Here is a 20,150-nt window from a genome sequence, read left to right as displayed (position 1 = left end):
TCTATGTATACTATCATGTCATCTGCAAACAGTGACCGCTTTACTTCTTCTTTTCCGATTTGGATTCCTTTTATTTCTTTTTCTTTTCTGATTGCTGTGGCCAAAACTTCCAAAACTATGTTGAATAATAGTGGTGAGAGTGGACAACCTTGTCTTGTTCCTCATCTTAGAGGAGATGGTTTCAGTTTTTCACCATTGAGAACGATGTTGGCTGTGGGTTTGTCATATATGTCCTTTATTATGTTGAGGTAAGTTCCCTCTATGCCTACTTTCTGGAGGGTTTTTATCATAAATGGGTGTTGAATTTAGTCGAAAGCTTTTTCTGCATCTGTTGAGATGATCATATGGTTTTTCTCCTTCAATTTGTTAATATGGTTTATCACATTGATTGATTTGCGTATATTGAAGAATCCTTGCATCCCTGGGATAAACCCCACTTGATCATGGTGTATGATCCTTTTAATGTGCTGTTGGATTCTGTTTGCTAGTATTTCGTTGAGGATTTTTGCATCTATGTTCATCAGTGATATTGGCCTGTAGTTTTCTTTCTTTGTGACATCTTTGTCTGGTTTTGGTATCAGGGTGATGGTGGCCTCGTAGAATGAGTTTGGGAGTGTTCCTCCCTCTGCTATATTTTTGGAAGTGTTTGAGAAGGATAGGTGTTAGCTCTTCTCTAAATGTTTGATAGAATTCACCTGTGAAGCCATCTGGTCCTGGGCTTTTGTTTGTTGGGGGATTTTTAATCACAGTCTCAATTTCAGTGCTTGTGATTGGTCTGTTTATATTCTCTATTTCTTCCTGGTTCAGTCTTAGAAGGTTGTGCTTTTCTATGAATTTGTCCATTTCTTCCAGGTTGTCCATTTTATTGAGATATAGTTACTTGTTGTAATCGCTCATGATCCTTTGTATTTCTGCAGTGTCAGTTGTTACTTCTCCTTTTTCATTTCTAATTCTATTGATTTGAGTCTTCTCCCTTTTTTTCTTGATGAGTCTGGCTAATGGTTTATCAATTTTGTTTATCTTCTTAAAGAACTAGCTTTTAGTTTTATTGATCTTTGCTATTGTTTCCTTCATTTCTTTTTCATTTATTTCTGATCTGATCTTTATAATTTCTTTCCTTTTGCTTTGGGGGTTTTTTGTTCTTCTTTCTCTAATTGCTTTAGGTGTAAAGTTAGGTTGTTTATTTGAGATGTTTCTTGTTTCTTGAGCTAGGAATATATTGCTATAAACTTCCCTCTTAGAACTGCTTTTGCTGCATCCCATAGGTTTTGGGTCATCGTGTTTTCATTGTCTTTTGTTTCTAGGTATTTTTTGATTTCCACTTTGATTTCTCCAGTGATCTCTTGGTTATTAAGTAGTGTATTGTTTAGCCTCCATGTGTTTGTATTTTTTACAGATTTTTTCCTGTAATTGATATCTAGTCTGATAGCATTGTGGTCAGAAAAGATACTTGATATGATTTCAATTTTCTTAAATTTACCAAGGCTTGATTTGTGATCCAAGATATGATCTATCGTGGAGAATGTTCCATGAGCAGTTGAGAAGAAAGTGTATTCTGTTGTTTTTGGATGGAATGTCCTATAAATATTGATTAAGTCCATGTTGTTTAATGTATCATTTAAAGCTTGTGTTTCCGTATTGATTTTCATTTTGGATGATCTGTCCATTGGTGAAAGTGGGGTGTTAAGGTCCCCTACTATTATTGTGTTACTGTCGATTTCCCCTTCTATGGCTGTTAGCATTTGCCTTATGCATTGAGTTGCTCCTGTGTTGGGTGCATAAATATTTACAATTGTTATGTCTTCTTCTTGGATGGATCCCTTGATCATTATTTAGTGTCCTTCTTTGTCTCTTGTAATAGTCTTTATTTTAAAGTCTATTTTGTCTGAAATGAGAATTGCTACTCCAGCTTTGTTTTGATTTCCATTTGCATGGAATATCTTTTTCCGTCCCCTCATTTTCAGTCTGTATGTGTCACTACGTCTGAAGTGGGTCTCTTGTAGACAGCATATATACAGGTCTTGTTTTTGTATCCATTCAGCCAGTCTGTGTCTTTTGGTGGGAGCATTTAATCCATTTACTTTTAAGGTAATTATCGATATGTATGTTCCTATTCCCATTTTCTTAATTGTTTTGGGTTTGTTATTGTAGGTCTTTTCCTTCTCTTGTGTTTCCTGCCTAGAGAAGTTCCTTTAGCATTTGTTGTAAAGCTGGTTTGGTGGTGGTCAGTTCTCTTAGCTTGTGCTTGTCTGTAAAGGTTTTAATTTCTCCATCAAATCTGAATGAGATCCTTGCTGGGTAGAGTCATCTTGGTTGTAGGTTTTTCCCTTTCATCACGTTAAATATGTCTTGCCACTCCCTTCTGGCTTGCAGAGTTTCTGCTGAAAGATCAGCTGTTAACCTTATGGGGATTCCCTTGTATGTTATTTGTTGCTTTTCCCTTGCTGCTTTTAATATTTTTTCTTTGAATTTAATTTTTGTTAGTTTGATTAATATGTGTCTTGGTGTGTTTCTCCTAGGGTTTATCCTGTATGGGACTCTCTGTGCTTCCTGGACTTGGGTGACTATTTCCTTTCCCATGTTAGGGAAGTTTTCAACCATAATCTCTTCAAATATTTTTCAGACCCTTGTCTTTCTCTTCTTCTTCTGGGACCCCTATAATTCGAATGTTGGTGCATTTAATGTTGTCCCAGAGGTCTCTGAGACTGTCCTCAGTTCTTTTCATTCTTTTTTCTTTATTCTGCTCCTTGGCAGTTATTTCCACCATTCTGTCTTCCAGCTCACTTGTTTGTTCGTTCTGCCTCAGTTATTCTGCTATCAATTCCTTCTAGTGTATTTTTCATTTCATTTATTGTGTTGTTCATCACTGTGTTTGTTCTTTAGTTCTTCTAGGTCTTTGTTAAACATTTCATGTATTTTCTGAATCCGTGCCTCCATTCTATTTCCGAGATTTTGGATCATCTTTACTATCAGTACTCTGAATTCTTTTTCAGGTAGGTTGCCTATTTCCTCTTCATTTATTTGGTCTTGTAGGTTTTTACCTTGCTCCTTCGTCTGTAACATATTTTTTTGTCGTTTCATTTTTTTTGATGGGTGGGGCTGTGTTCCTGTTTACTCGTTTAACCTGAGGTGTCCAGCACTGGAGTTTTCATGCAGCTGGACAAGAGCCGTGTCTTGTTGCTGAGATGAGGACCTTCGGGAGACCTCACTCTGATTAATATTCTCTGGGGTCTGAGGTTCTCTGTTAGTCCTGTGGTTTGGACTTGGCGCTCCCACCACAGGAGCTCAAGCCCAACCCACAGGCTGGGAACCAAGATTTGTATGGCGCGGCAAAAGAAAAAAGAAGAAAAAAAAAGAGTACAATAACAAAGAATAAAAAATAAAATTAGGAAAATAAAAAATATATTAGAAAAAATAAAAATATAAGTGAAACAGTAACAAGTTAAAACAGAAGCACAAGAGCAAAAAAAAAACAAAAACTGGAAAAGGCCTTAGCTGTGGGGGTGGGGCTTAGGCGGGGGCGGGGACCTACGCTAAGGACTTGTGCCACCGAAAATGGCAGCATGGTGGGAGGGGTCGTTGGAGTGTGGAGTGTAGAAGTAAGGCCCTGGGTGGGGGTACGTGGACAGGGCTTAGGCTCAGCGCAGCCGGAGGGGCCCTCTGAGCGCAGAGGATCAGGCCCGGGACCTCAGCAGGGTCCCAGGGCCCAAGTGGGCAGGGGAAATGCTGGCCGCATTCCCTTCCGATCCTCCGATCTCCCTAGTGTACCTCCCCGTCCCCGTTGCTCCCCTCACCATGGGTGGGCCCCTCTGGGCATGGGAACCCCTCCTCTCCTCCAGCCGCCCCTCTGGGGCACTGGTCCCATCCTGCCTCCACTTCTCCTCCCCTCTCCGCCCCCCTCCCATGTCCTACCTGGTCGCTCAGGGGTTCATCCCGTCCCCTTAGGTGTTCGTTGTCCCCCACCAGTGCCTGGTAGGTGCCCAGTTATGTGATTCAGTTATAAATATATAAATATCTATTCATTTTCAGATTCTTTTCCCATATAGGTTAGTACACAATATTGAGTAGAGTTCCCTGCACTATACTGTAGATCCTTGATTATTTTATATACAGTAGTGAGTATATGTTAATCTAACCTCCTAATTCATCCCTCCCCTACCCTTTCCCCTTTGGAAACCGTAAGTTTGTTTTTTGTTTTTAATTCAGGTATATTTATTGAAGATAAAAAACTAGAGTTTAATAATAGAGTAAGCGGATTTCCACATATGGCTAACACAAATGCCTAAGTTTGTTTTTGAGGTCTGTGACTCCGTTTGTTTTTTGTAAATAAGTTCATTTTTATCATTTTTTAGATTCCAAATATGTGGTATCATGATACTTGTCATTTTCTAACTCACTTCAACTAGTATACTTATCTCTAGGTCCATTCATGTTGCTGCAAATGGCATTATTTCATTCTTTGTTATGGCTGAATAGTATTCCATTGTGTATGTGCACCACTTCTTTATCCATTCATCTGTCGATGGATACTTAGGTTTCTTACATGTGTTTGCTATTTTAAATAGTGCTCAATGGACATTAGGGTGCATGCATCTTTTGGAATTAATGGTTTTCTCCTTATGTATGCCCAAGTGTGATTACTAGATCATATGGTAGCTCTATTTTTAGTTTTTTAAGGAACTTCCATACTATTCTCCATAGTGGCTGTACCAGTTTACATTCACACCAACAGTGTAGGAGGGTTTCCTTTTCTCCACATCCTCTACACCATTTATTGTTTGTAGACTTTTTGATGATGGCCATTCTGAACAGTGTGAGGTGATACCTTATTAGAGTACTGATTTGCATTTTTCTAATAATTAGGGATGTTGAGCATCTCTTCATGTGACTCTTGGCCATCTGTATGTCTTCTTTGGAGAGATGTCTGTTTCGGTCTTCCATTTTTTGATTGGGTTTTTTTTGATATTGAGCTGCATGAGCTGTTTTTATATTTTGGAGATTAATCCTTTGTCCATTGATTCATTTGCAAATATTTTCTCCCATTCTGAAGACTGTCTTTTCATCTTGTTTATGGTTTCCTTTGCTGTGCTAAAAACTTTTCAGTTTAATTAGGTCCCATTTGTTTATTTTTGTTTTTCTCATTACTTTAGGAGGTGGGTCCAAAAAGATCTTGGTGCAATTTATGTCAAAGAGTGTTTTGACTATGTTTTCCTCTAAGAGTTTTATGGTGTCTGGCTTTACATTTAGGTCTTTAATCCATTTGGAGTTTATTTTTGTGTTTAGGGAGTGTTCTAATTTCATTCTTTTACATGTAGCTGTCCAGTTTTTCCAGCACCACTTATTGAAGAGGCTGTCTTTGCTTCACTGTATATCCTTGCCTCCTTTGTTATAGATTCGGTGATCATAGGTGTATGGGTTTATCTCTGGGCTTTCTATCCTGTTCCATTGATCTATATTTGTTTTTGTATGAGTACCATACTGTCTTGATTACTGTAGCTTTGTAGTATAGTCTGAAGTCAGTGACCCTGATACCTCCAGCTCCGTTCCCCCCCTCCCCCACCCCACCAAGATTGCTTTGGCTACTCAAGGTGTTTTGTGTTTCCATACAAATTGTAAAATTCTTTGTTCTAATTCTGTGAAAAATGCCATTGGTAATTTGATAGGGAGTACACTGAATCTGTAGATTGCTTTGGGTAGTATACTCATTTTCACAACATTGATTCTTCCAGTCCAAGAACATGGTATATCTCTCCAGCTGTTTGTGTCATCTTTGATTTATTTCATCAGTATCTTATACTTTTCTGCGTACAGGTCTTTTGCCTCCTTAGGTATGTTTATTCCTAGATATTTTATTTGTGTTGCAGGGGTAAATGGGATAGTTTCCTTAATTTCTCTTTCTGATCTTTCATTGTTAGTGTATAGGAACGCAAGAGATTTCTGTTTGTTAATCTTGTATCCTGCGACTTTACTAAATTCATTGATTAGTTCTGGTAATTTTCTGGTGGCATCTGCACAAACTGCAGATTAAATCCCCACAATCGGCCCATGTTATGTTTTTCTAAAAACTATGAGGAGACAAAACCATATACAAGTTGGCCCTGTGGAACATGAATAAACACATACATCCACATACACTTACAGGTGCAGTGGGAAGACTCTGCCTGCCCCCCTTCTCCTGCTGTGTCTTCTGCCAGGATGCACTGGCAACAGGGGCTCACTCCAAATCCCCCACCCCCAATGCGGCAGCAGGCAACTGGGTGATGAGGATCAGTGTGCAGGATTTTAAACTAGAATTATGAAGTTAAACAATACTAGAATAGTGGGCAAACAGACCAAACCAGCACTTTATTTTAAAAAGTTTTATTCTGCAGATTTAGAAATTTGAGATTTTTTTTTTTAATAACTGCAAAAGAAATTCAGTCACACCTATTGATTGATTAACAGAATGTAGTGGTGTATTATCTAAACAGAAATTGTGTTGATGTGCCATAATAAATTGTCTGTTAGTAAAAAAATACACTTTAGGGCACAGCATCATATCACAAATTACAGCAGGGATACTTTGCAAGAATTTATTCAAACTAGAGAATTCTGAATAACTGTATCTTTTGAATGCAGCATTTAAAAATGTAACAACTCTGTGCATTCTTTTTCTTAAAAAACTGACCTTGTGTGTGTCATAGAAATGCTGCTTTATTGCTGCAGAGGTCAAAGTTCAAGGCTCAAGAGGTACAGGAGAGAATACAAAGGTAGCCTTAAGAAACTTGGTTTTGTTTATGTATAAAAAAGGTAAAGTTTATAAAAGTTAATTTACAAACCAAGAACAAAGTGGTATGCACGTCTTATGTACAAGCATCCTTTAAAACATCATAAGTTTTTAAATGCCATAGCCAAAAAAAAAAAAAGAGAGAGAGAAAACAACCACTGCCCCTTGCCAAACAAACAAAAAAAACCACCCCAAATCACACCATTATTTTCTTCTGGGTGATAACACATTTCTGAAACCACCAAATCCACAATTTACTCAATCTTTTCATGATACAGTATCTAAATGTGCACAAAAGCCATAAAAACTTAGTAATACACAGAACGATCTAAGAATTAAAAACATGAGGGTAAGGCATTCCTGCTGGTTAGTATGTCTATGGTGATATGGTTAACTTATAGATCCAAAGAGGCCACAGAACCAGTCTCACATGCTTTGGTGTCCTTCCCTAAGAAAAATGAGTTTTCATATACAGTAAGTAATTGTCTTCACTTGCCCTGCCCCACCAAAAAAAAAAAAAGCTATAAATTCCCCTTGCTGTACATTTCTGTTAAATCCACTACACTCATTATATATTTGAGGTGCTTTTTAAAAACGTGTGATTACCTCATGCATAATAAAAATGTGTATGCCAGGCCAGGGCCGTAATAAAGTCTCAAACTTTGAGTTCTCAAACAGAACTCAAATGCACCCCACTTACTGGCTGGTATTTTAACGGAAATCAATATGTGAAGTTAAGCAGTGACCATATAAAAGTACAAAACTCATTACAAAGCATCACATCTTGGAGCCTGTAGCCAACACCAACCCCCAACATGCAGCAGGCAGCATGTTTCCCGAGCGCGGTTCAGGGGATGTTCACTCAGCCTCTCCAGTTCAAACAAAGCGTGTGATACTAACACACTGCAGTATCAATTCTAGGAAAAGTATAATACTTGATGGAGTGGTTCCATTTAGATTTAGTAAGTAAGTTTAACCCAGTTTCACATTATTTAATCAAGTTCCTATATTTTAAGAATTAAAAGTGGTCAATCAGGACAGAAACACAGTTTGCTCCAACAAGATAATTTGGATCTCCAGGAAGACACTTGTTTTGCCAGGTTTTAGGATCGCCTACGAGAGAAAAAAAAGTTCATGTCATTTCTGGTTGGTTAAACTGCTATCTGTAATGCTGTGCAATCATGGGACAAACATAAACATATATATTTAGATACAATTTTCCTCTGTTTCTTCAGCATACTGCACTTGTACCAAAACTCTTAGTGCTATATACTTCATTGGAGACCCACTGGAATCTAATGATCCAAAAGCTGTTGCAGATTTCTCTTTTATTTTTTATGTTTTCAAGTTCGAGCCTTTTAAAAAATGAATAAAAGTTAGGGCGATCATGTGCCTGGGACAGTTCCAGTTTGCCCCTGAGTCCAAACACTTATTAAGAGTACCCTTCTTTTACTTTCAAAAGTTTGGACAATAATTATATGATCACCCCATTTGAGCTGAGTATGAGAACACATTTCTCACACTTGACAGACCAAATGAAACCCTGAACATTCTGCAGAATTCAGTTAAGGAGCCTCCTCCCCTTTACAAAAAAATAAATAAATAAAATAAAATTCATTAAGACTGGGCCAGAGTTTCTTAGCCCTGATCCTGCTGTACAACAAAACCATTCATGATGCTTCCAAAAGTCACTGAACTGAGTAAGACTGAAGCAGGGCCTGGGCTTTGGAGTTTTTAACCAGCTTTTAACCAGGTGATTTGAGATTTGCAGCTACAGCTAAGGAGCCCTGGCAGTGGACTCAACGTAAAGAAGGCTGGGACAGCCGAACATCTCTTGTGTCCATGGTAAGTGACAGTCAAAGCTGCTGCCTGTAAAGCAACAGTTCTCCACCAGGAGCAGTTCTGCCCCCCAGGGGACAATGTCTGGAGGCAATTTTGCTTGTCACAACTGGCATCTAGTGGGTGGAGGCCAGGAAGGCTGCTAAACACCCCACAGGGCCAAGGCTGAGAAACCCTGCTGCAGACTGTAAGCTGTCCGTTACCTAAGTGATGTCTGAGTCATGGTGGGCTCAGCAGTTTAAAACAGAGGGGTTTAACTTCACAGATACATGTGGGCTTATGCAATACTGCAGATAAATTGTTTAGGCAGTGAGATAGATAGAGTTATGACAACTCTTGGGAAAAACTTTATCTTTAGGTTCAAAATTCTTTCCAATATACTAATAAATACTTCTTGGAATTAAGTCAGTAGCTATCAAAATCTACCCTTGACTTTTTAAAACAGAACTTTATAGTAGCAAAAGCATTCCAGAATTACATTTCTCTTCTAGGTGTACATGCTCAAATTTAACACAGGAAAAAGTAAGTTGTTTCAATCTAACAAAATAACTTATGTTCTGTGGCACAAAACAAATTATACGAAGCATACTGATTTTTTTCATATCTGGAAAAAAATCACTTATAAAACAAGTAACGACAGACAGTAACTTTAAGGACCTCAACCTATTTTGGGTTAGAGGACGATCACAGCCCACACTAAAACCTGACTTTTGGAATATTTAAATGCAGTTTTATTAATGTTAATTCATTAGTTCCAACTAGGCTAATAAAATGTTTCTCAGTGGAGTCCCTGAAGAACTTTTCCCAGAAAATGGGGTACTTGTGAATGAATATATGTAATATTTTATGTTGGGTAATATTAAAATATGTTCTTTACACCATAAAACTCTATTTCATACTGTACCAAACTAAAACTGTATAATGCTCATCTGATTTATCAAAAATTCAGAAGAACTTTAAATTCTTTTTTTCTACATCAGGTTCAATTAAAGTGTTCTATGCCATAAATATAGAAACTTCTGACTTTAGTCTAACTGACTTAGTCACCCAAGGAAGTGAGAAAATGCAACGGAAGCTTTGAAATTATGATCTCGACAGCAAAAAGCCATTTTAAAAGTGTATTATAGAAGTTATTTTGAGTTTTACATGGAAAAACCATGGCCAAGTACGATCACAGTGTAAGGTCTTTTATCTTTCAAGTTTCTCTAGTGTGTGTGTATACACACACACATATATCTACAAAGTATATATATATACTTTGTAGACTGAGAAATAGTAACCAAAAATAGAAATTATTACATAAAGGAATCAAATCATCTTCGTATGAAGATGAAAATGCATATATATATGTAGGACAATATCAAATCTCCCACCTCATCTTAAAAATTTTGACAGAACAAATAATTCTGTTGAACACCAAGAAACAGTCAACCTTTGGCCAAATCATCAATGTTTACAAGGCAGAAGCTTCTCTACCTTTCAGTTTTCATTTACAATATATGCACCACAAATAAACTCCAAAACACTGGTGATGCCTACAAGGCCACAGGAACAGAGGGAGGATCTGCGCACAGACAGCACGGGTAGCTCCGTCAGCCCAGGGGTCAATCAACGACAGTACCCAAAGCCCCCAAAGGACAGAGTGAAGACAGCATACCCGACGAGGAGTCGGATGATTTTAGAGCAAAAGACCAACCGTCAGGAGTCATGGACGCACAGTGTGGTAAGCGCAGCTCCACAGGCTTCAGGAACTTGAGGCCATGGGGCCCGCACATCACTAAGGGGCTCAGCAGGGTCTCACCTGGGGGGGTGGTGGGAGAGAGGTTAGACGGCTGGCTTCCTTCTAGACCCACAGTTCTCCTCACCCTCCTTCTAACCATATGCTTTAAAGCCAAAGAGGGTTAGTTCTCTATAGTAGCACTGACCAAGAAAAATGTAACAGGAGCCACATATGTAACTTAATATTTTCCAGTAGCCACATTAAAAAGGAACAGTTAAAGTCAATTTTAATATTTTATATAACCCAATATATCCCAAACATTACTTCAACATGTGAGCAATATACTGAATCTTTGAAACTGGTGTGTATTTTACACTTCTAGCCCGTTTCAATTAAAATAGCCACAATTCGAGTGCTAAATAGCCACAACGTTGCTGGTGGCTACTTCATTCAATCACAGCATTCTTATGGTATAAGACATACTCAAACATTTTACAAATGTTACTTATATCTTGTTTTTAATGTTGTATTTGCTACAGACTTGGTTTAAGAGATTCATGCAGGAGGGCCAACATGTTAGTATTCTGGCAAAATGTACGAAAATGAGCTAAAATAATGAATTTAAGGAAGCAAAGCACTGCTAAAATATTCTAAAAGAAGCTGCAACGTGGTTCATTATCATATCATCCTGACAGATCTGGAAGACTGTGAAAAATAAGAGCATTCCTAGATTCCTGAAGCAGCTCAGAAACACACACCGTACCAGCCGATGGGGATGCTTCCTCCTCTGCGGCGTGTTCACTTGTGCAAGGTCTGCGGGGTGAGGAAGACTTAACCCGCGAGCCTTACATTCCACCAGCAGGTGGCGGCACAGAGCAAGGCCTTTGGAGTGGGTGTTACCTAATCCACCTCTAGAGCTGCAAGGCAGGAACGACTCAAAAGACAAATCTGGTAAGGTCGGCTAAGACTGGCTGGCAGGTACAGGAGTGCCCATTGACCCATCCCCTACTGTCACCGTCACAGTGAAGGTAGCACAGGCTCCCCTCTCCACAGTGCTCATTCGAGAGGCCCTCCCTAGTAGAAGGAACTTGAGGGCAGCCAGGGTGTGGGAAGAAAAGAGGTCTAGGGTATCCTGTCTACTGAGCACGATAAGCTTTGAAGAGCACACAGGGCAACTCGAGTTATTGAAACTAAGCAGGCAATCACACACTCACCTTTCTCCTTATCCAAAGGCGGGAGGATGCTGTTGTCTCGGCAGACCTTGAAATAGATTTCCTGCTCGACTCCCTCAGGAATGGCTCCTTGTGGGATAATTATACTAACGCCGGTCTCTATGGAGCTCAGCACCCCGCCGTTGTTGTTAAATACGCCGCGGGCGGTGGCCACCACAGTGTGACCGTCCTCGTCTTCATCCTCTTCTACAGCTGAGGGACTGAGAGTTCAGAAATGGCTAATGAGTACGTTCCTAGTGACACACAGGAGCTTTCACTGCTAGTCTAGTTGGTGGTTTCATTCTATTTTTCTCTCTCCATATAATCAAGCAGTTACTTACTTTAATAAGTTTTCAGTGACAGACTTTACTCACAGGGATAACTAAGCATATTCTTCCTTGAGAAGTCAATGTCATTTTTAAAGGTAACTAGTCAAGTTACCTTCATTACTGATTTTTGCAATCAGAACATGCAAAGCCTGATACATTGCTCACCCAATATTTTACATCCATGAAATTGGTGTTTTAAAATTGATGGCACATCATGGTTTAATTGGTAGCATGTTTTTTCCTTCTTAGTGATACGTAAGACAGTGGTGCATCTCACAACTGATGGCATCTTAGACCTGATAAAATACACTAATTAGGCTCGCTCTCTCCTGAGGATTTCTGGTGTGCATACTATGGCCTTCCCTCCCCACTCCCTAAGCACAGACGCCCAATTCCGTGAGGTAATAAAGACTCTGGTGTGGGCAATCGCTCATGGAGAGGAGACGGTCCATTCACGTGGTTACACAAAGACACCCGAGGCAGAGGGGATGTGGTACCGATTCTCCTTCAAAAGTGGAGGTTCTCAGGACTTGTTGAAGTAAAGTTTTGAGCCAGGACTAAAGGTGAGCAGGAAGATGGGCCAACAAAATGAAACTAAGTGCAGGGAGCTGCGGCTTCACTCCTCCGTGGCCAGAGTGGTGGGGATGGGCTCCTCCCAGGGGCAGTGGCGCCATGGGCGCCCTGGGAGGGGAGCCTGCTCCTCCACACCCCCCTGGCTGTCCTTCCGCTCGGGAGGCAGCCTGCAGGTGGCCCGCGAGTGCTTTCTGCGTGGCCAGCATGGGTCTGGTCGGTCACTGTGCAGATGAAGGAAGGGGTGTAGGGAGCGCGGCTCCAGGCAGGCTGGCTTCATCTCATTTGCTCAGCCATCTGACCAAAACTATTAAGAAAGCTCTTTATTAAACAACCATTTTGAGGTTATTACATCTTTACTTCTTTTCAAACTCACTGTTGAATAAACAGTGGATGAGGAATACAGATACTCTATTATTTTTGAGATATTCTCCAAACGTGCCTCCCCAGCTGGAGGTCAGAGGTCATGGGAAGCCAGGGCTAGTTAGGAGTCTGGCTCTGAGGTCAAAAGTCAGACCAGTGGCTGGGTCTAGGCTCCCTGAACACGGCTGTGTGACCCTGAGTGAAACGCAGTGCCTCTCAGCCTGGGTTCTTACACAATGAAGATAATGAGCACCAGCTTTAGTGCCTCTTGCAGAACCTTTAGTCATTCCAACATTTTGGACAACACCATTCAGCTTAAAGTTTGAGTTGAAATCATCAGTCAGGTTCCCTAAACTACACCCAACTCACGTGAGAGACATCACCACGCCAAGAAAAAGGCAAAAATCTTACCTCACGGGCACAGCTTTAGGCCCTGTGCTGATACTGTTTACTTGATATTTAGGCTTATTATCTGTGTGGACAGAGAACGTCTCAACTCCACTGTCAAACTCTGGAGGCTGCGTGGAACCGTGTGCTTTCACCAGAGTTTTCGGAGAAGTGGGGGCTTTGGAAGACAAGTCAGGTTTATGTGCAGTTTCACTCATCAGGAGATTGTGACTGAATTTAGGACTTTCAAACTTGCGTTCAAATGGCCGCGCAGAACTTGTATATGGTTTTGGTGTGAATCGATTGTATGCTGGAGTGATCGTTTTCTGAGTCTGTTCGGCCCCGTTAGCTGGGGCTTTATCTGGGAAACTCTTCTGGGGATAGAAAGCAGACTGGGCAGCGTCTTCTCGGTTGGCTGGTCTGTAAGCTGCTGGCTTATTCTGAGATGGGGGTGGGTCTGGTTTGGACACTAAAGAGCTCTGAAAATCCAATGACATGGAATTACCTGAAAAACACACATATATGTATTACAAAAACTTCCTGAAAACAGAGTATAATCTGTAAAAATATTGAATTACTATGTTGTACATCAAAACTAATATTATAAGTCAACTATACTTCAATAAGAAAAACAATAAAGTACATTCGGTGGCTTGAACAAAAAAAATTACAAACCCATCTCTAACTGATTGTAATGGTTTGTGAGATGGAAAGGATGTTATAATGGGTCAAGAATAAAATCTATCCAGATGAGTATTTCATTCATGAAAGTATCAACAAGTGATATTCTGTGGGAGACCGTGGTGACCATGTTAAACTAAGTTTTTAGGAATAAATCTTGAAACAATTTTTCATCCATACAGAAAACAAAAACCAGAACGCCCTTCCTGACACAAATTCTAACAGTCATCTGATGTCCCTCTCATCTTAACCTGTCCTGGTGTCAGAGTCCATGACTGGGTCTGGGTCAGCAGTCTGAGGCCACTCTTGACCCCTGGTGGCCGTGTGTGATGCTGAGGGGCCAGGAGGTAGCAGGGACACCTGGGACAGTGTTCATGTACCTGCTGCCTGGAGTCAGGGTCATGTGGCTGGGAGTCCTGGCCTCCAGAGACTGGCATTGGAGTGACCCCGCTCCAGTGTCCACAATAAATTAGAAACAGAATGACAAAACTGGCCATGTTAAAAAAAAAAAAAACAGTACTACAAAACTCACCATAATTAAAGTTAAAAAAGAAAAGTCACAGATTGGCAGAAGCTATTTACAACATGTATAACTGATTTTAAAAAAAATTAGGACCCAAAACCTATGAAGAATACCTATACATCCATAAGAAAGAATCAACCAAGAGGAAAATAGGCAAAGACCTGAACAAGCAAAAACACAAGTGAGGACTAGACTAACCAGTAATCATACAGTAAGATACTCAACATCACTATTAATTAGGAAAATGCAAAACAAAAACAAAAAACATCATTTCACATCCATTAAATTGGCAAAACTTACAAGTTTGGTAATGCCAAGCATTGGCAAAGATGTGGAATAACAGAAATTTCCATGTACAGATCTTCCTCGACTTCCCAGGGGAGGTTGAAAGTCAAAAATGTGCTTAATACACGGGACCTACCAGAACATCATAGCTCAGCCCAGTCTCCCTGAACGTGCTCAGAATACTCTCACTAGCCTACAGTTCGGCAAGATCATCTAACACAAAATATTATAATAAAGTGTTAAATATCTCATGTGATCTATTGAATACTGTCCTGTAAGTAAAAAACAGACTGGCTGTCTGGGTCCAGGACAGTTCAAAGTGTGTCAGTTATTCACCCCCGTGATGCAGCGTCTGACTGGGGGCTCTTCTCACAGCCGCTGCCCAGCTTCACGAGAGATTATTGCTTATTGCTAACCTGAGAAAAGATCGAAATTCGAAGTAGTTTCTAGTGAATGTGTATCGCTTCTGCACCACGTAAAGTCAAACCGTCATAAGTCAGGGACCCTCTGTACCGCTGGTAGCAGTGCAAAATAGCACCAACTGAATTCTATGAAATAATTAAGGAAAAAATCATATCAGTGCTATACAAACTCTTCCAGAAATGAGAGAAAGAGGGAACACGTCCCAGCTCTCTGTCTTTCATGAAACTAGCACAACTTTGATACCAAAACCAGACAAGGACATTATAAGGAAATTATAAACCAAAACTCCTTGTGAACATAGTAAGATAACTTATTACAGAAACAGAATGAAGGAGACAAATCTTAGGATCATCTTAGTGCGTTTGGCCCGCTGTATCTGCAGATGCAGAGCCCATGGACACAGAGGGTCGACTGTACTACACCAGTTACACAGGGGACTTGTGTATCCGCAGATTTCAGTGTGCATGGTGGGATGGGGGTGAATGGGGGGGTCCTGGAACCAGTCCCCTGCGGATACTGAGGGACAATGTACATAAAAGAAAAAAACAGTTGACAAAATGCTTTCAGTAAACTAGGACTAGAAGGGAACATTCTAAACATAATAAAAGGCACCTACAAAAACCCACAAAAACCCCTACAGCTAACATTGTAACGGTGAAACATTCAATCCTCTCTCCTCACAATGGGGAACTAGCAAAAGATGTCTGCCACCATCACTTCAACTGAACATTTTACTAGACATCTCAGCCAGTGCAAAAAAGGCATAAGGTTTGGAGAGTAAAAATTTAAACTTTATCTGCAGACGTGATAGTGTGTAAAGAAAATCCTAACATAAAGTAATATCAAATTATACCCCTGGGATTGGACTCCTACATAAATACAGAGGAGCACTGTTTCCAGTAGCAAAACATCACCAGGAGATTGGTGAACTGTGGTGTATCCTTTGAAAGCACCAAATGAGAAGAGAGATGTTGGGAGGGTGGAGGCAACAGTCCCTTCCAGGACGTCTAATGGCTGTGGAGCTGGGAAGGTGGCATGAGGCAGTGGCACTTGCTGGAAGGCAAAGGGAGGGATTATGGGGAAGGGGAGAGGAAGATGAAGGAAGCAGGACAGGGGGGAGAGGAGCCAGGCCAGTGTCCCGGGAAGAGAAACAGTTACTGCTCAGAGATGTGAAGGAGAAGATGGGGTGCACACGCAGGGATGCCACCCTGAGGTGAGCGCTCTGGAGCTGATGAGATCTATCTCGATGAGCCTTCGCCACAGGACACAAATGCAAAGACGAGGTGCTCAGGGACATGTATTATGTGAAACTCTACGGCCGCCCTATATCCACGTGCGAAGACAGACATCACCATAATTTTTACAAACCACCATTCAAATATTTAGTTTTGGGTGTACTGGTAAACAAAAACTACTTCGAGAAATTAAGCTATGTTAAGGAGGCAGATTAAAATCTATTTAGCTAAAAGGCTTGTCCGATATAACTGTCATTATCATAAAAAAGAAGAGATACTTATAACAAAACCCTTATTTTTCGCTGTTCTCAGCCCAGAGGTTTCGAGCACGTACTTTTCATCTTGTAAGTGTGAGTCTATTACAGTGGTCCTGCCAACTCCTGAGCCGCCTACCTTCGCCGAGTGTCCCCTTGGTGTGTGAGTGGAGGCTGAGGGCGGTGCTGGGGCCAGGCTGGGCGGCCTGGCTGTACTGGGCAGGCAGCGGCGGAGGGGGCGGTGTGGCCTGCAGTGGGTCATAGCGCTTCTCCCCAAACGGCCTGTCCACAGCTTCAGCCTCAGCAGACTTCCCCCTGTGGAAAAATGAGGAAATGCCAACACCTGCAGGTGGGTCCACATTTACAAAGCAAGTTCCCATTCTTCTAAGTATCCCTGAGGTTTTTTTTTTAACTGAGAATTTCACAATTTACCCTTATGAGTATGGGTACTCTACCAAAATACACAAACAAGTTCAGCCAGTCATCAGCACAAGAGATGTAAAGACAGCACAGGTATTTTAAGAATATTAGTAAAACATCCAAAAGATGGCAACCAAAAGGCAGATGAAATTCGGGGTATACTTGTAATATTCAACACTGTGGTCTACAAAAAATAGTAATGGTTGGTAGGTTTAATGAAGTCTTCCAAATATTCTGAAAAATATTTATTGGCCCAAATCCTCATTAGATTCCCTTCTGGTGTAGTGCCTAAGAAGGTATGAAGCGCCAGCTTCTGGCGCAGACTAGGCACCACAGAAGGTGACATCACGGGCCAGGGGCTGGCAAGCCCTTAGTCAAGGGTTGATAGGAAATGCTATCAGCTTCTTGGCCATACGGCCTCTGTCACAGCTATTCAAACTCTGCCCCAAAGCAGCCAAAAACAGCTTGTAAATGAAAGGGTACTGCTGTGTTCCAGTAACACTGGACCTTTTTTTTACTTCAAAATTTGCCCTGGATTTACCAGATCCATTTTTTTGTTTAGCAATTGCTAGAGTAGCAAATACTGCTTGCTTTTTAAGGCTCATTTAAATCAAATTGTGAATGTATGCTTATTTTTTCAGATTGCCAACTGTTAACATAGAACACATAAAATTCACACAAAAGAAATCTTTAAAGCAGGACCCATAATTGCAACACTGCCCTCTGAGCTCTGCAGAGCCAAAGCTGCACCGGCTTTATGTGCACATGCAGTCACACAGACACTTGGAATGTACTTTCACAGAAGATTACTGTCGCAGAGTCTAGTCATGATCAGCTTTAAAGCTCATTTTGGGTGTTTGGACTAATAAGCACTAAAGACGACGTTAACGCCTGCAAGTGCACGTAAACGCCAGTGCCGCAGCGAGGGACCCTCACGTCACAGCCTCACACCAATGCCCCGTCTTACCACATGACGCTCCTTTCCAAGTAGTCAGAGCTAGTATAAGAGCCAAGAAATCTAGGTGATGGCAAAGCAAGTGCAATAGAAAAATGAAAGAAAACGATCAATCTAAGTTTGCAGCAAACAGAACTCAAATGTCATTTTAAAGCATCAACCAAAAAACACACATTCACCATTTCAGCATACTTCGGTCTATAAAAGAAACCATCACTGGCTCTCATTTAGCTCGGGACACCAGCAGCCGGTGGAGACGTGGAACGCAGCTAGGCCCTGCCCGCCGACCCTCCACACATGGGGCTCTGGTGGGCAGCGGTGTGGCTAAGCTTCACTCCTTGGCCCGCTGCCCACTCCTGGTGCTGAACAAAGAAATGAAATAAAGCAGCGGGTTCTAAAGAAGTGGGGGTGAGTGCTCTGTTGAAAGAAAGGGGGCTAGGCACAGAAGTCCAGAGTGAAAACACAGAAGTGATGCAGCACCACAGCTAGCGCGGTATGGATACATGATCAACACGTGCTCCTTCCGAGCCTGACGCTGAGCCCCGAGGTGGGCAGAGCTGCCACGCTGACTCCCTTGGCCTCTACCTCTCTCATCTAATAATGCCACATGCACACAAAACCACCTAACGCCAATCTTATGCTTAATTCTTGTAAGCTGAAAACCACCAACATTTATCTTGAGACCTAGAAGTCTCACGGTAGGCTGCGTCTTCAGAGGTAGATGTTCCAGTGACGGAAATCCCATTAGATGCCCTGAAGGAGACAACTCAATCTCTGCGCTGCAGCACATGCACAGACCCAGACGGAGCCTGCTCTTCTAGCCCTGGCTTGGAATCCTGGCAACTCCTAACTTGCTTTGGAGGTGATGTCAGGGCTGCTGTCTCCTCACCTCTCCCAGCATCAATGTGGCTCAACAGATTGTAAGGCTGGGTGACAGCTGCCTGCTTCTGGGGCACTTATCCTGTGCTATCAAAGACTTCTCCCTGCTCTAATTCCCACCATTTTTAAGGTGTGCTTTTAAGTGGAACAAAAGCATGTATTATCTGGAAGACGGTAACTTCGTTATTTCTATATTTTACTTTAGGGAATAAGGCCTGTAGGCAATCTATTGGTGACAAACAGTAAATAGTTTTGAAATGTAAGACAAATAGGGTCCCATATTTTAAACTATTTTCCAATTATTAAAGTTGTATTAATTGGGCAAAAGAGTAAAACAGCATTCGAAAGGGAAGGCAGAGAAACAACTTCCTGCTGAGTCATCTTCTAGGACACTCGAGTATCCTTTCCAACTCTCTAACCATTAAAAACCTATATGGGAGGGCTTCCCTGGTGGTGCAGTGGTTAAGAATCCGCCTGCCAATGCAGGGGACATGGGTTCGAGCCCTGGTCCGGGAAGATCCCACATGCCGCGGAGTAGCTAAGCCTGTGCGCCACAATGACTGAGCCTGTGCTCTAGAGCCCGCGAGCCACAACCACTGAAGCCCAGGCACCTGGAGCCCATGCTCTGCAACAAGACCACAATGAGAAGCCCGCGCACCGCAACAAAGAGTAGCCCCCACTCACCGCAACTAGAGAAAGCCCGCATGCAGCAAAGAAGACCCAACGCAGCCAAAAATAAATAAATAATTTTTTTTTAAAAACCTTATTATATGGGAAAATGCAGCATTAATTTCATATACAAAGGAAGGAAAGGCATCCTAGTATCCATCTCAAGTTAGACTTTCTCACCCCATAACACTACCAACAGTAAACAGTAAAATCAAACCGAGTCCGCAGTGAATCTACAGAGACAGACGTGATCTCTTTCTCATGAGACCTCTGCCCAGCAAACACTGGTTCCTCCCAGGGCTGTGGACATGAGGAGGAGCGCGCCGGGGCCTGTGCTGAGCCTTGGTCACTCCACATGGAATGACTGAGCCACTCCACCGCCAAGTGCTCGGCAGTGTTCTAGACCATGTCTGAAAGCTATACATCATAGATATATTATTGAGTCTTCTCTCTAGAGAACAAGATTCACACAAAACCAAAAATGCCTTGTCATCTGATTCCCTAGCAAAACTTTTAACTTACTTTTTAGACCTAAATGTATCCTGTTAAGGCTGTATTCTATTTACCAAGTATGTAAAAGGATAAATAAAATCTCTCTTTAAACTGGACTCCCTTCTGAGAGGAATGAATATGTTTAAACT

The 20,150-nt window shown here is 41.4% G+C and overlaps 1 protein-coding gene across 5 annotated transcripts in view; it reads right to left on the bottom strand.

The window, feature by feature from the left end:
• Positions 1 to 6,344: 6,344 nt before the first annotated feature.
• Positions 6,345 to 20,150, bottom strand: part of TJP1 (tight junction protein 1) — a 113,880-nt gene continuing 100,074 nt past the window's right edge. For 2 of the 5 annotated variants that reach the window (XM_061179748.1, XM_061179751.1), the window contains 5 exons: positions 16,726 to 16,901; positions 13,210 to 13,690; positions 11,540 to 11,757; positions 10,263 to 10,406; positions 6,345 to 7,879 (listed from right to left, as the gene is read on the bottom strand). In XM_061179748.1, the coding sequence (XP_061035731.1) occupies positions 7,785 to 7,879; positions 10,263 to 10,406; positions 11,540 to 11,757; positions 13,210 to 13,690; positions 16,726 to 16,901 (1,114 nt within the window). In that variant the 3' untranslated portion in view covers positions 6,345 to 7,784. The remainder of the gene's footprint in view (positions 7,880 to 10,262; positions 10,407 to 11,539; positions 11,758 to 13,209; positions 13,691 to 16,725; positions 16,902 to 20,150) is intronic. The other 3 variants (XM_061179750.1, XM_061179752.1, XM_061179749.1) reach the window with 2 other exon arrangements.

The sequence above is a fragment of the Eubalaena glacialis genome, chromosome 2, assembly GCF_028564815.1.
Source record: "Eubalaena glacialis isolate mEubGla1 chromosome 2, mEubGla1.1.hap2.+ XY, whole genome shotgun sequence".
Taxonomy (NCBI): Eukaryota; Metazoa; Chordata; class Mammalia; order Artiodactyla; family Balaenidae; genus Eubalaena; species Eubalaena glacialis.
The sequence above is the reverse complement of the archived record's forward strand: the minus strand, read 5'-3'. Positions and strand labels throughout refer to the sequence as shown.